Source organism: Neovison vison, chromosome 1 (genome assembly GCF_020171115.1).
Source record: "Neovison vison isolate M4711 chromosome 1, ASM_NN_V1, whole genome shotgun sequence".
Classification (NCBI taxonomy): domain Eukaryota; kingdom Metazoa; phylum Chordata; class Mammalia; order Carnivora; family Mustelidae; genus Neogale; species Neogale vison.
In genome coordinates, this window is record NC_058091.1 from 281,362,981 (window position 1) to 281,382,869 (window position 19,889).

Here is a 19,889-nt window from a genome sequence, read left to right on the forward strand (position 1 = left end):
GATTCTCTCCTCAGCAGCCTCTGAATCACATGGCTGCTGCCTAAATACTGATGTTCCATCATGAGGGCCCCATTGGCCCTCATACATGCAATGTGCATAGACACAATTCAGTGTGTAAAAAGAATGATTCTGGTCTTGTAGGAATAACAGAAAAGATCCCTACACCTCATCAGTCTCTTCTGTTAAGAAAAGCCTGAATTGTATGAATCTTTCTAAATTTTCCACAACCCCCTGAATTATTCTACTTTCCTTTTTCTTTTACCATTTCATAAAAATCTAATATGCTACATTCGATAGACCTTATCTTCTCAAAATTATTTATTGTTGTTCTTATTTCATACTCTATGCTTTTATGCTCATTCAGTTTTCATTTCACCTCCTTTAAACTTACAATAGCTTTTAAACTGACTTCTTTATCTAGTCATTGTTAAATCCATCCTCCATACCAGGATTTCTCAACCTCATCAAGGCTGGTACTTTTGGTCAGATAATTCTTTGCTGTGGAGAAGCTTCTCGGCGAATTGGAGGCATTTAGCAGCTTCACTCGCCTCTACCCATTAGAAGATAATAGCACTTCCTCCAGGGGCACCTGCATGCTCAGTCGGTTAAGTGTTGGATTCTTGGTTTCAGCTCAGGTCATGATCTCAGGGTCATGAGATGGAGCCCCACGTAGGGCTCCGTGCTCAGCATGGTTTATACTTGGCATTCTCTCTCTCCCTCTCCCTCTGCCCCTCCCCTGCTCACACATGCTCGCTCTATCAAAGAATAAATAAATAAATCTTTTTAAAAATTGCACTTCCTCCAGTTATAAAAACCAAAAATTCGACAATGTTCCTTGGATGACAGGATCATCCTCAGTTGAGAACCTCTACTCGACAATTCTTCGTGATCACTCATCTTGAAGTACAGGTCAACTTTTATCATTTCCTGCTGAAAAATTTTCTGAGGCTTCCCATGCTAGACTGAAAAATCTTCTGACCCCTCCGTTGCTGGCCATCACTCTGTTTCCTAGTGTATTCCAGTTTTGTATCTTCTCTATAATTTATGCTGGCTGATCTATGAGGCAATATGTCTTCAGATAGATAGGCAAGCAGACAGATAGGAATTTTCTGGGTTTGGTGACTGTCCTCATCCATAGCTTCCCCCTGGGTACCATACATACACAGCATCATGTCTCCACATTTTTACTTTAAAACATGGTCTTCCTCAAATTTCTTCACATAGTAACTCAGTCGGAATCTCTGCTGTGATTAAGAAGGGTCTTTGCTTTATATGCATATAGATTCTAAAAAATAATAATAAAAAAAAAGATTCTAAAGTCACTGTAATTTGAGATGATACCAGTATAGAAATAGTCAAAAATATTTGTGTAACAAAATATTGAGTTCAGAAACAAACACCCAACATGTAGAAACAATATATAACAAAGGAAGCATTTTTATGTCACTGGGGACCAGATAGTTTATTGAAAGTTGCATGCAGTCTCAGTAAACAATTCTTTCAGAATGAATCAAAATGTGAACTTTGTTCCACATGCCTCTACCCCCAAAAAATCTCTTGGGTAAAAGAAGTAAATATAAAAATATAAAAATAACATAATCTCTAAAATATTTACATATGAATCATCTCGGATTTAGGGAGATCATTTTAACTCATACAGAAAATTCAGCAGCTCACAGGGAAATTACAGATTTATTTTCCTACATAAAATAGTCAAAATGTTGGAGCACTTGGGTGGCTGAGTTGGTTGACTATCCAACACTCAGTTTGGCTTGGTCATTATCTCAGGGTCCTGGGATCATCCCACGGTGGGCTTCATGCTTGGTGGGATGGTTTGCTTGAGGATTCTCTCTCTCTCCCCTTCCCCTAACTCATGTACATACTCTCTCTCTCTCTCTCTCTAAATTAAATAAAAAGAATTAAAATGTGTGGCAAATTATATCATTAAAAAATAGCAAAGAGTAAATTAGGAATAGATATTTAGATCAAATAAAGAATTGATATCCAGGGGCACCTGGGTGGCTCAGTGGGTTAGGCCTCTACCTTCGGCTGCGGTCATGATCTCGATCTCGGGGTCCTGGGATCGAGCCTCCCGCATTGGGCTCCCTGTTGGGCAGGGGAGCCTGCTTCCCCCCTCTCTCTGCCTGCCTTTCTGCCTACTTATGATCTCTCTCTCTCTGTGTTAGATAAATAAATAAAATCTTTAAAAAAAAAATTGCTCTCCAGTCTTCAGTTATGTATTATAAATTAATAACAAAAAACAAGAATTTCACTGGAAATGAGAAAGTCCAATTGGTTAATAAGTATATGAAAGCATTCTCAAATTCCCTCGTCAGAGAAATGTAAATAAAAGTAACAGTGAGTTGCTATTTCTCACTCGAATAGGTGAAAAAGTATTTTTACTTGTTTTTGGGGAAGTTACAGACTGCGAAACAGTCTGGCTATATATATATATATATATATATATATATATATTTTTTTTTTTTTTTTAAGATTTTATTTATTTATTTGACAAACAGAGAGATCACAAGTAGGCAGAGAGGCAGGCGGTGGGGGCGGGGAAGCAGAGTCCCTGCTGAGCATAGAGCCTGATGCAGGGCTCGATCTCAGGATGCTGAAATCATGACCTGAGCTGAAGGCAGAGACTTAACCTACTGAGCCACCCAGGTGTCCCTTGGCAATATATTTAATAATTAGATTGAAAACTTTACTCTTTGACCCAACAAACATACTCCTGAGAATGTATTTGATTGAGATAAAGTACAAAGTTGTTTATTACAGAATAGTCTGTAGTTGCAGGAACTAGAAAACAATAGACAAATGGGAGAGATAACTATGACATCATCATCAATGGGTTATTACATAGTTATATGGACACTAGATTATTTGGAGGAATTTTCCTATGATAAAAGCTGTATGCAGAGAAGTATATATGATATGATCCATTTTGGTAGAAAGAAAGGCCAAGATCTGTGTGTGTGTTTTGTATGTGCCTAAGGAGATAAATGAAAATGAACATGAGCACACATTCTTGCACAAAATTGTTTGGCTGTTATCTGACTGCATTCCTTTGGGAAATTGAAACTTTCTTCTCCAGCTCCACATACTGCTTCCCCTCAAAAACAAAGGAATAAACAATACAAACAAAATTAAAGAACAGTCTCCACTGGGCACCCCATTGGATTTTTGAATTATTCCCATTATATCTAAGTCCATCAAGTTGCCTTAGCAACATGACCGGCTGACTGCCCCCATATAAGGAAGGGAATCTTGTACTAGATTTAGCAGCATAGTCAAAATGTATTTATTCACCCCTTTTTTCAACAACACTGTCTTCACCTAAAATAGTTAGTGTCTCCACTGAATCATGCAATTTAGAGTCTAACATGATCAATGAGACATGGCCCCAGCCCTAACTATGAGTAGTTGCCAGGCACATAAGAAGATCATCATGTCCCAGACGAAGTCACGATGACAGGGGAATTAGAGTGCTGAGGGAGCCCAGAAGAGATTGAAAGCCAGTCAGAAACAAGCCACGCTTATTTTCTTTCGATTCGTTCTTGGACTAGATCTTAGGCATTGAGGCCTCTGTTTATTTTGCAGTGTTGTTTGCTATGAGTGAACTCATTTTTATTATAGCAGTATATTATTGAGTTTAATTTCAGCAGTTTTATTATGTCATTTTAAATAACATATACAGTCAAGATTTTTATAGAACACATTCCTTTGTATTGTATTTGTTCATCAAATACTCCATTCCTTGTTCCTGGAACATCTGGAATTCAGGGAACTTTGGGTTTGTTCATGAAAATAGTTACATATTTTCGTGTATGAAAAAAAAGTGTAGGGAAGGAATTTTGTTTATTCATCAAAATGAGAACTTGTACATGGGTCCGTTATACTATCTGCATATTATAGTATAATAAAAGATACACATAATTTTATTTTCTTAAAACTGAATCTCATTTTTCTACGTGTCTGTGTGTACACACACACACACATACACACACACACACACAGATCGATGGATGGGTGGATAGATAGGGCAACATTACCTCATTTTATAAATAACAGTGAATTTCAGTTTAAGAAAATTAACTCTTCCAACCAAATGGGGCTGGTTATTTTTTGTTCACAGCCACATGTGATTCCAAAGTTTATGAGGTTGGGCTTTTAAACTTTATCTTGTACTGTCTTTAAATCTATACATTGGATTTTGGAAAACCTTGTTAAAACATGAACACAAAAGTTTAAATGTAATCAGTGTATTTTTAAATAACTTACACTCTTCTGATAATTTAAGAATTCATTTGACAAAAGCAGGGATGTGGGGATGGGGTATGACCTTGTAGTTGCTCAAGCACACACTTCCAGGAGAATCCTGTGCTTTGTTACAAAGCTCAGCTGTTGCTATCTTGACATTCTTAATAATTTTATCTGTGAAGTTACGTTTTGTAAGTGAAGTCCCTGGGACAGTGGGGCATGAATGTGAGCAGCACTGGGACAGTGGGGTGTGAACTTGAGCAGCAGCGCTGCAGGGGGGAAACTCAGCACTCACAGGTTCAGTCCTGTAGGCACAATAGGCAACACAGAAGCCAAGTACTGCGCCTGACAGCGTGGTGTGTGCATAGGCATGCCTCAGCAGGCTGAAATGCTGAGTCCCCCATGTGGCTGAGCCAGAACTGGGCCAGGATACCGGTGGCAAACCCCAAAGCAACAACAGCAACAGCAGCGACTGTGGGAGGTAGGAGTGACCCCCACCCCCCAAGCAGGGACAGGAATCTTGGTGAGAGAACAGCTGACTCTCAGTCCCAGGATCCTGTCCCTGCAGTATCTACACAGATATTAAATCTTCTGTCTCAATTCCAAGATCATACTTGGGGAACTCAGATGGTAAATTTTGTCAATAAATTATTACAAAATAGGGAGGACACAGGGGTATTGCAATAAAGCCTGTCGGGGTGTTATTAGAATACTTCACAGTTTACCATGTCCAGTTTTGAAAACTCCTGCAACATTGCAAAGCAAATATCCACTAGCCTACAAATACAGATTAAAGATCATCACATTTGATGGACAATCACACTATTTTCATATGAAACTTTAAATGAACCAATTATTAACAAAGAAGATAATTCTTAATTAAATTTTCCTTATAATTGAAAATAAAGAAATAAAATACATAAATAAGCATTTTGGATTATATGCAAATTATGAAACTACTTTTGGTTTCTTATTCAATCTTAGCAAGTTACAGGAAATGTCAGAGGAAATCTTAAAATGTCAGTGCATACATTTACATTCAACATTAAATTCAGTATACAGTGTAAATGATCTTTGTTGTGAGGGAATTGTTTTGTATCTTCACCGTGGTGATGAATACACAAACTTATACATGTGATAAATTTGTATAAAACTAAGTCCACACACAAATGAGTCCTGGTAAATTGGTAAAATATGAATGCGATCAGTGGATTGTACCCATGTCAATTTCCTGGGTGTAACATTGTAGTTATTTTCAGGATGTTACCATTTGGGATAAATGGTACATGGGTTCTCTATTATTTCTTATAATCTGCATGTTAATCTGCAGTTATTTTAAAATGAAAAGTTTAATTAAAAATCACATTCAAGGGGTTAAGCCGCTGCCTTCAGCTCAGATCATGATCTCAGGGTCCTGGGATTGAGTCCCGCATCAGACTCTCTGCTCAGCAGGGAGCCTGCTTCCCTTTCTCTCTCTCTCTGCCTGCCTCTCTGCCTACTTGTGATCTCTCTGTCAAATAAATAAATAAAAATCTTAAAAAAAAAAAAAATCACATTCAAGGGCACCTGGATGGCTTAGTGGGTTAAAGCCTCTGCCTTCGGCTCAGGTCATGATCCCAGGGCCCTGGGATCGAGCCCCTCACTGGGCTCTCTGTTCCACAGGGAGTCCGTTCCCCCTTCCACCCTGCCTGCCTCTCTGCCTGCTTGTGATCTCTGTCTGTCAAATAAATAAATAAAATCTTTTAATAAATAAATAAATAAATAAATATCACATTCATACATGAAACTAATTTGTATGAACACTTAAATCTTTATTGAAAAATTATTCCATTAGACTCAAGCTCCAAATGTACTAAAATTTGTTTGTTAAGTCAGAAATTTATCTCAGTATTGTCACAATACATACTCTTAATAGCCCTAGTAATGGTTGCAACTATCAGAAATTATTTGTCATCTTGCGTTAGCCAAAACAAATGATGTCACTTACAATTTTATAATTGAAAATGAAATTGCTAATTGTATCAATTTTCAAGACCTAAGGAATGAATTTGCAGAAAATTAAGCCAGAAAAATTATATGATCAATCAGAATATCACAGTAATATAGTACTTCTCTTTATTGTATTACCCGTAATTGATACAGAAATGTTATTTTTTGAAATTTATAAATTTATGTTGTTTTTAATCTGCAATTCCTATTATAAGTAATAGAATTTTTTAAAGGGAAAAATTTTTATATTATTATCTTTAACAGCACTTATCCCCGCCTACATTTTGAACTAAAGGGCCCCAAACTTTCATTTTGCACTGGGTCTTATAAATTATGTAAGTCTTGGGCCAGGAGGTTTGATACAGATTGATCCAGAAAATCCTTTAAATTTTACCAAAGGGTAGATAAGTTATAGTGAATACCTTATTTTTGTAGAATTGAGCTTCAGATAAATTTTTGGAAGAACTCAGAAATTGCATCCAATACCTAATCTCAGAAGTCAACTTCTTTTTGTCCAGAGGGTTTGCCAAGATATTATTTTGCTTATTTTATTGTATTGTATTATTTTCTCAAAACCCAACAGATTCATCCATCATCAGTCTTGACATTTGAATTTTCATTTACATTACTCTGAGAGAGGACTTAAAGGAAATCTTTCCATTTTTCAGATGTACATTTCCAAAGTGTGTTTATTTTTCCTTTAAGAAATACAGAATTAAGGACTATGCAGATATATCAGTTTGGATTTTTTAAATCTAAACATCATAGTTTTGATAAAAATTCTGATATTTAGGTCCATCGGCTTCACATTTACCTGTGACATTTCTTAGCTTGCAAATACACTGCTAGAAAATGATTGGATTTCCTAGAAGCTTTGGAATGAGCAGTCAGCAGTCATTCTTTTTTTATATGACAGTCACACCATTGTCCCAAACAAAATTTTAGGGTTTTTTGTTGTTGTTGTTGCTGTTGTTGTTGTTGTTATTGTTGTTTTAAGATTTTATTTATTTATTTGACAGAGATCACAAGTAGGCAGAGAGGTAGGCAGAGAGAGAGGAGGAAGCAGGCTCCCAGCTGAGCAGAGAGCCCAATGTGGGGCTCCATCCCACCTGGGATCGTGACCCAAGACAAAGGCAGAGGCTTTAACCCACTGAACCACCCAGCCGCCCCCGAAATTTTAGTTTTAAAAACAACAAACCTAAAACTGATATTTGGGATGCATATGTTACCAGTAAATTATTCCTGTTTCCTAGTGGGAGGCAAGCTTTGAGGAACACCAAGTCATTTGAGTAACCATGAAGGAGAATTATCTGTGTTAATGTTTTTGTGTACAGGTCACACCCACTTTTTATTCCGCTATCATGATGGCTCAGCCTGTTTTCTTTATTCTCTTCTGTTCCAGAATGACTCGTGGGGAAAGCAGTATTCATATGCACTCTTCAAAGCCATGAGTCACATGCTGTGCATCGGGTATGGAGCCCAGGCCCCAGTCAGCATGTCGGATCTCTGGATTACCATGCTGAGCATGATTGTTGGGGCCACCTGCTACGCCATGTTCGTGGGCCATGCCACAGCTTTAATCCAGTCTTTGGATTCCTCCAGGCGGCAGTATCAAGAGAAGGTAATTTGTTTTATCACTAGTATCTTCAACCAGCTCGTTTGTAAATCGAGTTAATATTGTTCAGGTAATTAAATTCTCACTGTATCAAAAATATAATGAAATAAAATGTACAAAGCAGGAAAACAATCTATTTTGGTATTTTGTAGTTTCCCCCAGGATGCTTGTGGTAGCTGTCATTTGTTTCCAATTTCTTTCTTGAATAGCACTTTTAAAAAAAAAATCTGAATTCACATCCACAGAAAAAAATAATTACATGTTTGAGAAGGCATGAAGCAGATTTGAAGTATTACCATCCATCATGTTCTATCATATTTCAACAGTTAAGGTAATGTGCAGCCTTCTCTAGTATATGTTAGAAAAATACATTAGCGATTAAATGTAACTAGGCAGCCATTGTGCATATCCCTCTGTGTTTCTCTGCATTAGAATCATAATTTATATTATAACCCATATGCTTTGCTGAACATATGTTGCTCTTCTGTGTAGATAAGTCACCACACCCTCTAGTCTTAAAAATGCATATTAACAGCTGCTATCATACGTTCTTAAGCACAATGTGTTCATTAAAATAATTGCTGCTCTAAACTTCTTTCAAAAGAGAGAGGAAAAGTAAATGTATGCAATAATATATTCATTGGATTCTTTTTCATATGCTGAATTATTTTGTCTGGGTCTGAACCTTGGATAACCGGACAGTACATGTATATTTAACCAAATATCATTAACTTTCAGACAGATAAATAAGAATATTTCATAACTGAAGGAAGGATTTATAATGTAGAAGTTTGATTTAACATGATGGAGTATATACTGTATACTGCACCAAAGAGCATGTCTGCAAGTAATGATTAAAATAGTTCTAGAATACTTCTCCGAGTGAGTGATAACAGGCTAGACTCATAACTACTTAGAAAATAGCCGAAGATTGTTTCAGTTGTTTTATTTACAGAAGTTTTCAACCCTATAATCACACAATAGGAGAAAAGGATCCCAGAGTCTTTATTTCCCTTGAATGTAATTACACTGCCACCAACTATTGGAATGAGCAAGTTGGTATTTTATTACTGAAGTAATGAAAAGGTGAACCACCAAAATTGCTTCAAGGTACATTTTAAAATAAAGCCTTCAATTACATTGGAAAGAACAAAGTACATAGTAAGGGAGAAGAGACTTTATAGAATGGTGACTTTGACTAAAAATTATATACTTAAAGGAATTTGGGCAAACTTTATGGGGATTTAAGACAAGACTACAACAAGGTATATGTTTCTATTATACTGTTTGTTCTCTTCCAGTTGACATTGCTTTAAAAAAAAAAAAATGCTCTTTTCCCCTCTCCTTTTTGTCTGCTTTATTGGTACTATTTTTCTTAAAAACAAATAAATCTTCAATTTCCAGTATTGCGTTTATTACCATTGTATTGCATAATAAATGAATTCACTATTTTTATGTTTTTAGACCTGCTTTATAATCCAAGTATAACTTAGAAACCCAATGCCTATGCAATTATAAGCAAAGATATTATGATGTCTACAATATTTCAAGTTATCAAGTTCTTGATATTACAAAGGGCTTAACAGAGGGCAAGCATACTGAGGTAATCTTTTACTTTCTGGAGCAATCTAATCAGAATGAGCTGATTATAAGTATATATATGGATTTTCTTATTCTGGATGTTTCATATAAATGCAGTTATGCAATATATGATCTTTTTAGTGTTTTCAAGCTTCATCCAAATTGTATCATGTGTCAGTGCTTAATTACTTATTTTGGCTCATTAATATCCCATTGTATGGATATATCAGCATTTTGATTATCTTTTCTTCAGTTGATGGACATTTGAGTTGTTTCCTCCTTTCACTGTCATGAATAGAGCAGCTATTAACATTTGAGCACAAGTATAATTTGAATATCTGTTTTCATTTTGTTAAGGTATATACCTAGGAGTAGAATCGCTGGATTATATAATAATTCCATGTTTAACTTTTTGAGGAACTGCTTTTTTGGTAGCTAATATTTATCTTTGGGTGTATTAGAACCATCTGCCATGGATGGCTATAAAATGGATATTGATATTGTTTTCACTGCCATATACCCACTAATAACATATTTTTGATGGAAAAGTGAGCACCAGTACATTTTTTTTAATTTATTTATTTTCAGAAAAACAGTATTCATTATTTTTTTTCACCACACCCAGTGCTCCATGCAAGCCGTGCCCTCTATAATACCCACCACCTGGTACCCCAACCTCCCACCCCCCCGCCACTTCAAACCCCTCAGATTGTTTTTCAGAGTCCATAGCCTCTCATGGTTCACCTCCCCTTCCAATTTACCCAAATTCCCTTCTCCTCTCTAACGCCCCTTGTCCTCCATGCTATTTGTTATGCTCCACAAATAAGTGAAACCATATGATAATTGACTCTCTCTGCTGAGCACCAGTACATTTTATAGTAGCTATTCAGAATCCACTGGTGTTCAGCCCACATAATCAGACCCAGAATTCACACCTAGACATAACGATTTATTGTCTCTTCATTTGCCATACTACTGGGCTCCAGTGAAACTTTCGATCAAATCTAGTTTACTGCAAGTCACCTGGCCCACTGTGTATGTCTGGAATCTTAGAGTTATTTAATTCTACCTTCTTAGGGAACATCTGTTCATTTGGGTTCTCCCAACCGGAAGTTGTTCTTTCCTAAGCAGCAACAGTAGATCCTCTGATTATGAGATCCTTACCTACACAATTTACCAATGTTACTAATCTGACAGTAGGGTATCATCATCATCATCATTTTCTCTCTTGACCAAAAAAATTGCAATGATTTTCACAGTATAGCATTGCAGATTAAACTCTGACTTGAATCACAATGTATGTTCCTGATTTCATGGGTCATCATGTTTCATGTTCAATGACAATTCAGACAGCAACATTTTCCCCTTCTGTCAGTTATGGAGATTTCATAGTTTAAAACCGGTGGCATTTAAAATGTGCCTCTCCTGACGCTCTGCTCTGGGTTACTAGCTAGCTTCATACTTTCTATGACTGGTAGACTGAGCAAGCTGAACTTCAGTAATAACCTAAAGTAATTAAATCATACTTTTTGGTTTTCAATTATCGTTTTAAGTTTATTTAGTGAAGGTCATCTTTTCTGAACAAATAAAATCCCTCCCCCCAGAACTTTTTGAGGCTAGAAACCAGAAATGAGGAAGGTAGACATAGTCCATAGGCTCTCTTTTCTCTCCTGTCAGAAGACTTGAGGAGCTACTGTTTGCCTTCATAGAGAAGTCACAGCGGGGAGGAAAAGGAAGGGAAAAGGCAGTTTTAACACCTGCTACGTGTGTTAAGTTAGTGTCCTTTGGTGGGAATGGCAAATGATTAAAGCTGATGGTTCCTTTATGAGATCCTTTGGACTCTTCAGGTAACACCCACTGAGTCTCTCTCCTACTCTTCCTAGATGAGGTCCTGCAAATTGAGGAGTTATCTCCAAGTTCTTTCTGCTCTGGGCTTCTTGCTCTGCCAGGCGGTACTCTTGGACAGGACCCAAGATACAATGCTGGCCCTGCTGTATGACTCAGATCTGGTCCACAGAAAAGCACCCCTGCATTCCTCCCTCATCCCATCCCTCAGTACTCACCTGCCTCCACACCAAAGTGATGAGGAGCCTGTGTCTAGCCTTCTCCAAATCCTTGGTAGGAGTTAGACCCTGTCCACAAGTTATTTATGTGTTCTCATATGCAAAACAAAACCCAGATCCATGTGTCCCAACTACGTGACCTTAGTTCAGAGATCCCCAAGTGGTTTTCTTGAAGCTGTACTCCCAGGTCATGTGTTAGAAGGTTTAGGGAACTGGCAAAGAGACTCATAGCACAACAGTTACACTCTGAAGAAATCCATTCACTAATCCCATCAGGAAAATTCTCCTCTACCTTGTGCACCGCTGTAGAACTTTGATACCTCCCAGAGTCTGGCTCCTTGAATCACCATTTACATTTGTAAACCAGTATTTAAGAGACAACTTTATACAGGCTGTTAGTAGTCAAGTTCTGGCAGAGTGAAAGTTATATGCAGATTTTCGACTATGCTAGGGGGTCAGCTCCCTTAACCCTCACTTTATTTCAGAGGTCAGTGGTATAAATAATCGTTCCCTGGCCAAATAAATTTGGAATTGTCGACTGAAAAAAATGCATCAAAGTGCTGTTTCTGTGGATAAAAGTGTGTGCACCCTGAACATTTAACTTCTTGTGTTTGCCTTCTGTGCCAAGCCCCCTTGTATTGTAATTGATTAGAGTGCACTTTGGAAAACATCTTTCTAGACAAACTCCCCAAAATGAATATTCCATTTTTTTTAACTGACCCTGGGTGGTTACACCCTTTTCTAGATATGTCTGCAGTTCATCTCATCTTCAGGAGACGAAACTATTTTTGATCATCCTGTGTCTTTATACTGCTGCAACTTAGTGCTTATGCTTGGGCAGCCCTGGGGAACCTACTACTATTTTTAGATTCTCTTTCCTGTCATACAATTATAGTAATAGCAGCTTCTGGGTGTGCAAGAATTTTAACACAATACACAGTATGAATTTAGAATAAGAGATTTCCAACTCACCTTGGTATACTTGATGTAAGTGAAAGTTATTTTTTTAAAAGATATGTGTTCAGCATCATGATCAGACTATTACATTTAGCAATCAACAGCATGGGTCCAAAAAAAAACAAAAAACAAAAAACAAACAAACAAAACTGCATTAAAACCCTTTGTTGAGAAGCTTTACACTTTCCACAGAACAGAAACTAAAATAACCGGTTATACAGTTAGTCACAAATACAGCCCTTGAGTTTTTCGGCCATCCACGTGAGTATTGTTTAAAACATGTCTTCTTTGTAGCAGCTAGGTCGTGCCACCCCTGTGCTTGGCTGAGTTCACAAATCTCTTGTAACCTATATCTTCCCTGTCACTTCTCTGGCTCTCCTCTCCTGCTAAGCCTTGTTCCCTGGCGGTAATGAAAACCTTCTGCCACTGTCATAGTTAGTGCTGCTGCTGCTGCTGGAACCACCATAGCCACCTTGGTTTCCTGGTTTGCCAAAGTATTGGCCTCCACCACAAGGGCCAGAGTTTCTGCCTCCAAAAATGTCCTCCTTTCGTGGGTCCAAAATTTCAAGATTGATTGTTGTTATTGCCAAAATCACTATACCTTCAGTCACCTCCAGAGTTGCTGCCATCATTACCAAATCCATTATAGGCATTCCCGCTGCCATCGTATCTGCCACCGCCTGAATAGCCACCAAAGCCACCTTGCCCACAGAAGTTTCCCCCACAACCAAAGCTGTCATTCCGTCAAAACCTCCATGACCACCACCAAAGTTTCCAGAACCACTTCAGTCTCTTGGTTGGATGAGGGCCTAGCCATCTCCTGCTTTCTCTTGCATAAGGCTTTCCTTACCTCACAGCTGTGGCCATTCACAGTGTGGCATTTTTGAATGACAATCTTGTCTACAGAGTTGTGGTCATCAAATGTTACAAAAGTAAAGCCACTCTTTGTGCTACTGTCAGTCATGATTTCAATCACTTCAGTTTTCCCATCCTGTTCAAAATAGTCTCTTAGATGGTGTTCCTCGGTGGCTTCTTTAATGCCACCAACAGACATCTTCACAGTTTAGTGGGCACCAGGTCTTTGAGAATCTTCTCTTGAGACAACCCTCTTGGTTCCACACTCTTCCATCCACCTCGTGTGACCTTATGTTCATGGCTGCAGCCACCTCCTCCGCAGGGGCATATGTGACAGACCCAAAGTCTCTGGAGCGCTTGGTGTTTGGATCTCTCATTACCACTCAGTCTATAAGCATTCCCCATTGTTCAAAACGGGTCCTCGGGTATTGTGCTAAGCAAAATAAGTCGATCAGAGAAAGAGAATTATCATAGGATAATTTGATATGTGGAATTTGAGAAACAAGGTGGAGGATCATAGGGAAGAGAGGAAAAAATGAAACAAGATGAAACCAGGAAGGGAGACAAACCATAAGGACTCTGATATTCAGTCAGGAAACAAACTGAGGGTTGCTGGAGTGGAAGGGTTGGGAGGGATTGGGTGTCTGGGTGATGGACATTGGGGAGGCTCTGTGCTATGGCGAGTGCTGTGAATTGTGTAAGACTGATGATTCACAGACCTGTACCCCTGAAACAAATAATACATTATATGTTAATTTAAAAAATAAGTGAAAATCTAAAAAATAAATAAATAAAATAAAATGGTTCCTTAGACTCTCAGCAGTTGTTTTCAAGCTCAAACCCTCTGACAAAGAGTTTCTAAAACTGCTCAGTCTCTTCGGGGGCCTCTGACTTAGACATGACAGCGGTGGGAAAAGAGACTTCAATGATGCTTACTCGGCAGCATCCGTGGACAGAAAGCCATGAAAGATTTTTAATGTATAGTTTGAATATGACCCAAGAATAACTCTAATTATATGAGCAAATTATCAGATTGAAAGACCTTTATATACTGAATAGCTTCCTAAATCCAGGAAGCAAAGTATATACGTCCAAGAGAAGTGCAGGAATGAATTTTTTTTTTTAATAGACTGTGCTTGTTGATGGTAGAGCACATGGCAGTGAGCCAGTGCTACTCCAGACTTCAAATATTGATTATGTTCTATAAAATTTTTAAAATGTCATATTCTCAATTTAGTAATGATAGGAAATTTAAAGGCTAAATTATCCAAAAGAACAATGATAAAATTTTCTTCATCTCTGCAAGAGCTTCTATGATGCTCATTAAAGGCCCTTTGGAATAAGAAGGTATGGTTTAATATAAGTAATCTCTCAATCATAGAAGCGAGTTGTAAGTAATCCTGTATGAAACTACATCAAATTACATAATTTTGTGTAATCATACCTAAAACATAATATTCTAAATCTCGTCACTCCAGGAAAGTATTTTTTTCTTGGTTTTAGTTAAAAATCCATAGAACCTTATTCTTTCCTTGTAAATGAAGAACTATAATCAGGACTATTGTATTTCTTATTCCATAGAAATCTTTTTTTTTCTCTTTTCTTTTCTATTTTAATCAGTTTAATCTTCCAAATTTGTATAAGCTCATGGTATGACCAGAGACAAAAAGCGAAGCCCAAGACCTGCTCTCATTTTCAATCCACTGAAATATCATTTGCAATAAAGGATTTGATTTCACATTAGTTAAAATAAAGTTATTATGGTTAATATAGACATTTTCTTGGTAATATGCCCTTTAAAAATAATTTGAGTAGAGGAAGAATGATGCCTAATCAACTTTTAAACTCTTATGGATCTCTCAACCAAACCTCATTTCCAGGCAAATAATTATTGTTCTCTCAACAAATCAAATGAGTCTGACTTGCTACACCCTTCACCCTATCCCTTTGTATAATTTTACCCCTTTCACTGTTTACATAGGTTGTGCCCTTCCCTTTGGAGGGCTGTGAGATCTTCTCTGATCGTCTCAACTATAGTAATCTATTTTTTGTGTATATTTTGTCTGTCCAGAAGAGGTTAAGCACCATAGTGGAAACACCTGTGTCTCAGCTACTGTATCATTCAGCCCTGTACGTAGAAACCTTGGTATTATGATGCTGAGGATACAGTGGCAGTGAGGATCTAGAATGTTTATTGGTCCAACCTTTATTCTAACATAAATAGAAATAACAGTTCATAATTTGAACTTTTCAGAATACTGCCACATAAGTATACATGAGCACATCTTTAAAAAAAATGTTATTTATTTACTTGTAGATAAACATAAAGATACTACCTCACATGTTACAGCAAGTACTTGCTTATGTATTGTACGTACTTATTTAGCTTAAACACTTGTAAAAACTTAATTTTCAATGTGCTTTACCCCCTGGAACTCTGAGATTGATTTCTCAGTAAGTAAAAGCTATATTATGAAAATGCCTTTCGTTAGGACTGACACAATTCTTAGTTTCCGGGTTGATCAGTATTGTGTTCTCCTTTAGGATGTGATGCAACCCATCGTCTAAATAGATGGATGGGAGAGCTTATCACTGCTGTCATGTAATTCTGAGTCTTAAAAAAAAAAAAAGACTATGACCAGAGCAAAGAGAAAAAATTCAGAGTAGTGACTATGATAGTTTGTAGGTAATTCTATTATTCGGTTAAAAGAAAAGAAGAGTAATTATGTCCTGCTTTCTTAACCTATCTTCATTGTCAAGAAATTTAGTCAGTTGAGCTTCTAATTTGATTTACTGATTTTGTAGGCTATGTTAGTATCGGCCTTCAGAAAAGCAAAGAGACCTTGAAGTTAAAATGATCTTGACCTTGGAAAATCAAATTGACCCAATGCTTAAATTAAAAATGGCTCGATGCCTTCATTTTGATTGGGAACATTTTTAGGGGGAAGATGTAGCTCTAAAAATCCATGTGCATTCAGCAAAATGTTTCACTTGCTTTTCTTCCTTATTCGTAAAGGCTTTCTTCCTTCCTTTACAAATGAGAATGCCATGAGCACAACTCCCACATGGTTCCTTAATTAGTCAGAAAGATTTCCAACTCCGCTATACCATATACTTTTGCCTCCCAGGAGCTGAATTTAATGTACTCTTGTATGTTAAAGTGGTAGTTCTGCCAAATGTTTTCAGGCCAAGGAGATCCTACGACTGGGACTATCTTCGAGATTTTCTCCTAGGAAAACAGCAGGGCAGTAGCACTTGGGTTAGCTTCATGTGGCCACTTGAGCTGCTAACAAATCAGGCTCGTGGCAGAATGATGATGCTTCCCATTTTCAGCTGAGAAAAAATTTTCTTATGTTAACTAAGTATTGTAATAAAGATGGGGCAGGAAGAGGGAGGGCTTTGGAGGCTATTAATTTAATGAAAGTGAAAAATAGAATTTTGCCACTTGTAAATCTCCCATACCACTGATTTCCAACCAACCTTTGTATTTTAATATATCCCACTGAGAAATATGGTATTCCTTTTCACTCAGTGATACTTTCCGTAACAATATCTATGTGAGAGGGTAAAATTTCCCATATCTTTATTGTTAGTATTCATGGTTTCAGGACTATACAAAGTGGAAAAAATTGGTTCTCAGCAATACTTCATCTAATTCTTTGCAGTTTACATTTATCATTTATTGATCATGTGACAGCCTCTTATAATAGCTCTAAAGTAGAGTTACATTTTCTACCATTTTTCTTTTCTGATTGATCTATTGACTTAATTTTTTAGGAATGTTTGTATTTTCATTTGAATGTACTCCCTGAATCTCTCTTTCAAGTGTTTTGCTGTATTATATTTGTTGCCCCTTATGTATCATGAGACATAAATACACTATTAAGCACTTTCATGGGGCAGAAGCTTGGTTACCAGGGACCCACTAATCTGACAAGAATGCACAGTGAATAAGAATTACTGAATGGAACTTGCATTTGCTTAGTCAGGTCATTGGGACCCATTTGAAAAAGACTTTGAAGAATGCAGGGGAAGAAATCAGCAGGGAGTGATAGTCAGTATGAGACCAATGTCCCAGAGAAGACCCCTAATTTTGAGAAGACTCCTGGCAGACAGGAATAAAATGTGCAAACGCCCAGAGGTGGGTGTACGTGAGAATATTGAATTGTCTAATTTGAGTAAAGCAATAGCTACTTTGTTGGGGAAACTGTGAAATAAGATTGGGTTATGGTCCACCTACAATAGTTTTGAATGTGGGAATGATGGGATTATAGTTTGGGAAAAGGATATCCATTGCAAAATTTTAGCAATAGGATATAGTAGTTGAATCTGTCTTATAGGAAAATAAATCACAGCAGTCCTTGAGATATGGTGTACCCTTGATGTAGATCATAAAGTTCCAAGATCAAATAGATCGCTTCAGAAATGCTTACTGATAGAGTAACACAACATGCTAAACAGGACAGGAATTGTTAGTAGATAGGAACACTCTGGTTAATAAAACCACTGGAAATGACCTTCTTTTATAAGGAATCACGATCCAAATAGTCTTCAGAGATAGCTTTCACGTGAGTCAGATCTCAAATAATCCATTTTTTAATCCATTAAATGCATATTTACTAAATGCTTACTATGTGTCAGGTCTGGTACTAGATACCAGGCACACAATGTGGGCAAATAAAGATAGTACTTTCCCTCATCAAGACTCTTGTAGTATAGTGGGTGGGAGAGGAGGGACATGACACCCAGAAACAAGATCTGTAGAAAACAGTCAGTTATAAAAATTGTAAAGTGCTGTAAGAGAAATGTAAAGACATGATAAGAGATTTTTAGGACTTCGGCTTAATTCATATGAGATGCAGTGAGGGTGGGAGAGGAGAAAAATCGATATTTAAGAAGAAACATAAGAATAAGTAGAAGGGAGATAGTGAAGTGACCAGCATGGGGAAAAGCACTGAGGTGTGAAAAAGTTTGCCATGATTCAAGAACAGACAGGAAAGCGTGATTCGAGCTGAGGAAAGTGAAGCCGTTCGGGATGAGTCTGGAGAGCTTAACTTGTGTCGGATTAGGTGGAACAGATTAGGTGGAACCTCATAGGCCTCCTTAACTGCGTTGTACTGTAGCCCAACTGCTATGAGAGTCTAGTAAGAATTTGATGCAGAAGAGTTACATTAGATTAGATTTGAAATTTTTAAGAGTGTCCAATCAACAATGTATGTAATAGATTAAAGGAAAGCAAAAATGGCCAGGTGTTTTTTGGCATTAGGCAAATGGGCTAGAGCTAACTTACAAAGACCCAAGTAGGATTTCAGTTTTATTAGATGAAATATTAAACAAGGTGGAAATATTAAACAGGCCATTCCAGATTGAATAAATACCACCTATGGCAAATGCCGAACTGTTTTGAGGACATAATTCAGTGACCCAAAGAACTATATGATTTTTCTAATAAAACTATATGATTTTACAAAGAACTATGATTTTACTAATAAAATAACTGTATGAGAGATGAAAAGCCATATGAGTGGGCTGGCACTGTTTAAGATAGCCATTTTTATTATTTGTTTTTACTCATTTATTTATTTATTTTTTAATCTTTTTTATTTTTTATTTTTTATTTTTTTAAAGATTTTATTTATTTATTTGACAGAGAGAGATCACAAGTAGGCAGAGGGGCAGGCAGAGAGAGAGGAGGAAGCAGGCTCCCCGCTGAGCAGAGAGCCCGATGCGGGACTCGATCCCAGGACCCTGAGATCATGACCCGAGCCGAAGGCAGCGGCTTAACCCACTGAGCCACCCAGGCGCCCTACTCATTTATTTTTTTAAGATTTTTATTTATCTATTAGAGAGAGAGAGATCAGAAGTAGGCAGAGAGGCAGGCAGAGAGAGGGGGAAGCAGATTCCCCGCTAAGCAAGAACCTGCCTTGGGCTGGATCCCAGCCTGAGACCATAGCCTGGGCCAAGGGCAGAGGCTTAACCCACTGAGCCACCAAGGTGCCCCTTACTTATTTATTTTGACAGAAAGACAGAGAGAAAGAGAGAGAGAACTTAAGCAGGGGGAGCAGGAGAGGGAGAAGCAGGCTTCCTGCTGAGCAGGAAGCCAGATGTGGGGCTCGATAGCAGGACACTGGGAACATGACTTGAGCCAAATGCAGATGCTTAATGCGTGAGCCACCCAGCTGCCCCAAGATGGCCATTTTTAATACCGGCTCTTCCAAAATTGTTTCTCCACTGTCCCTCAGACTTTAATATGCATCATAATCACCTGGAGAGCTTCTTAATATACATCTGTGGGCCCCATTCCCGAAGTTTCTGATTCATTAGGTCTAGAGTGCCTGAGAATTTGCATTTCCAACAAATTTCAGTTGCTGCTGCTGCTGCTGCTGGTGGTGGTCCAAAGACTATCCTTTGAGAACTACTGCCCTAGAGTATTGTTCTTATATGTGTGTTTTAAGCTGTGCACAGACATGTTTGTCTTCTAGCTGATGACCAGGAAGGGAACATGGAGAACATGCATCACTTCAACTCACTGCATTGATGAGAGCTTCGTTATGTTCTGCTTGAGG

General features: G+C 37.7%; 1 protein-coding gene across 1 annotated transcript in view; it reads left to right on the forward strand.

The window, feature by feature from the left end:
• Positions 1–19,889, forward strand: part of HCN1 (hyperpolarization activated cyclic nucleotide gated potassium channel 1) — a 405,582-nt gene that overhangs the window by 273,181 nt on the left and 112,512 nt on the right. The window contains exon 4 of the mRNA XM_044232186.1: positions 7,655–7,873. Coding sequence (XP_044088121.1) covers positions 7,655–7,873 — 219 coding nt within the window. The remainder of the gene's footprint in view (positions 1–7,654; positions 7,874–19,889) is intronic.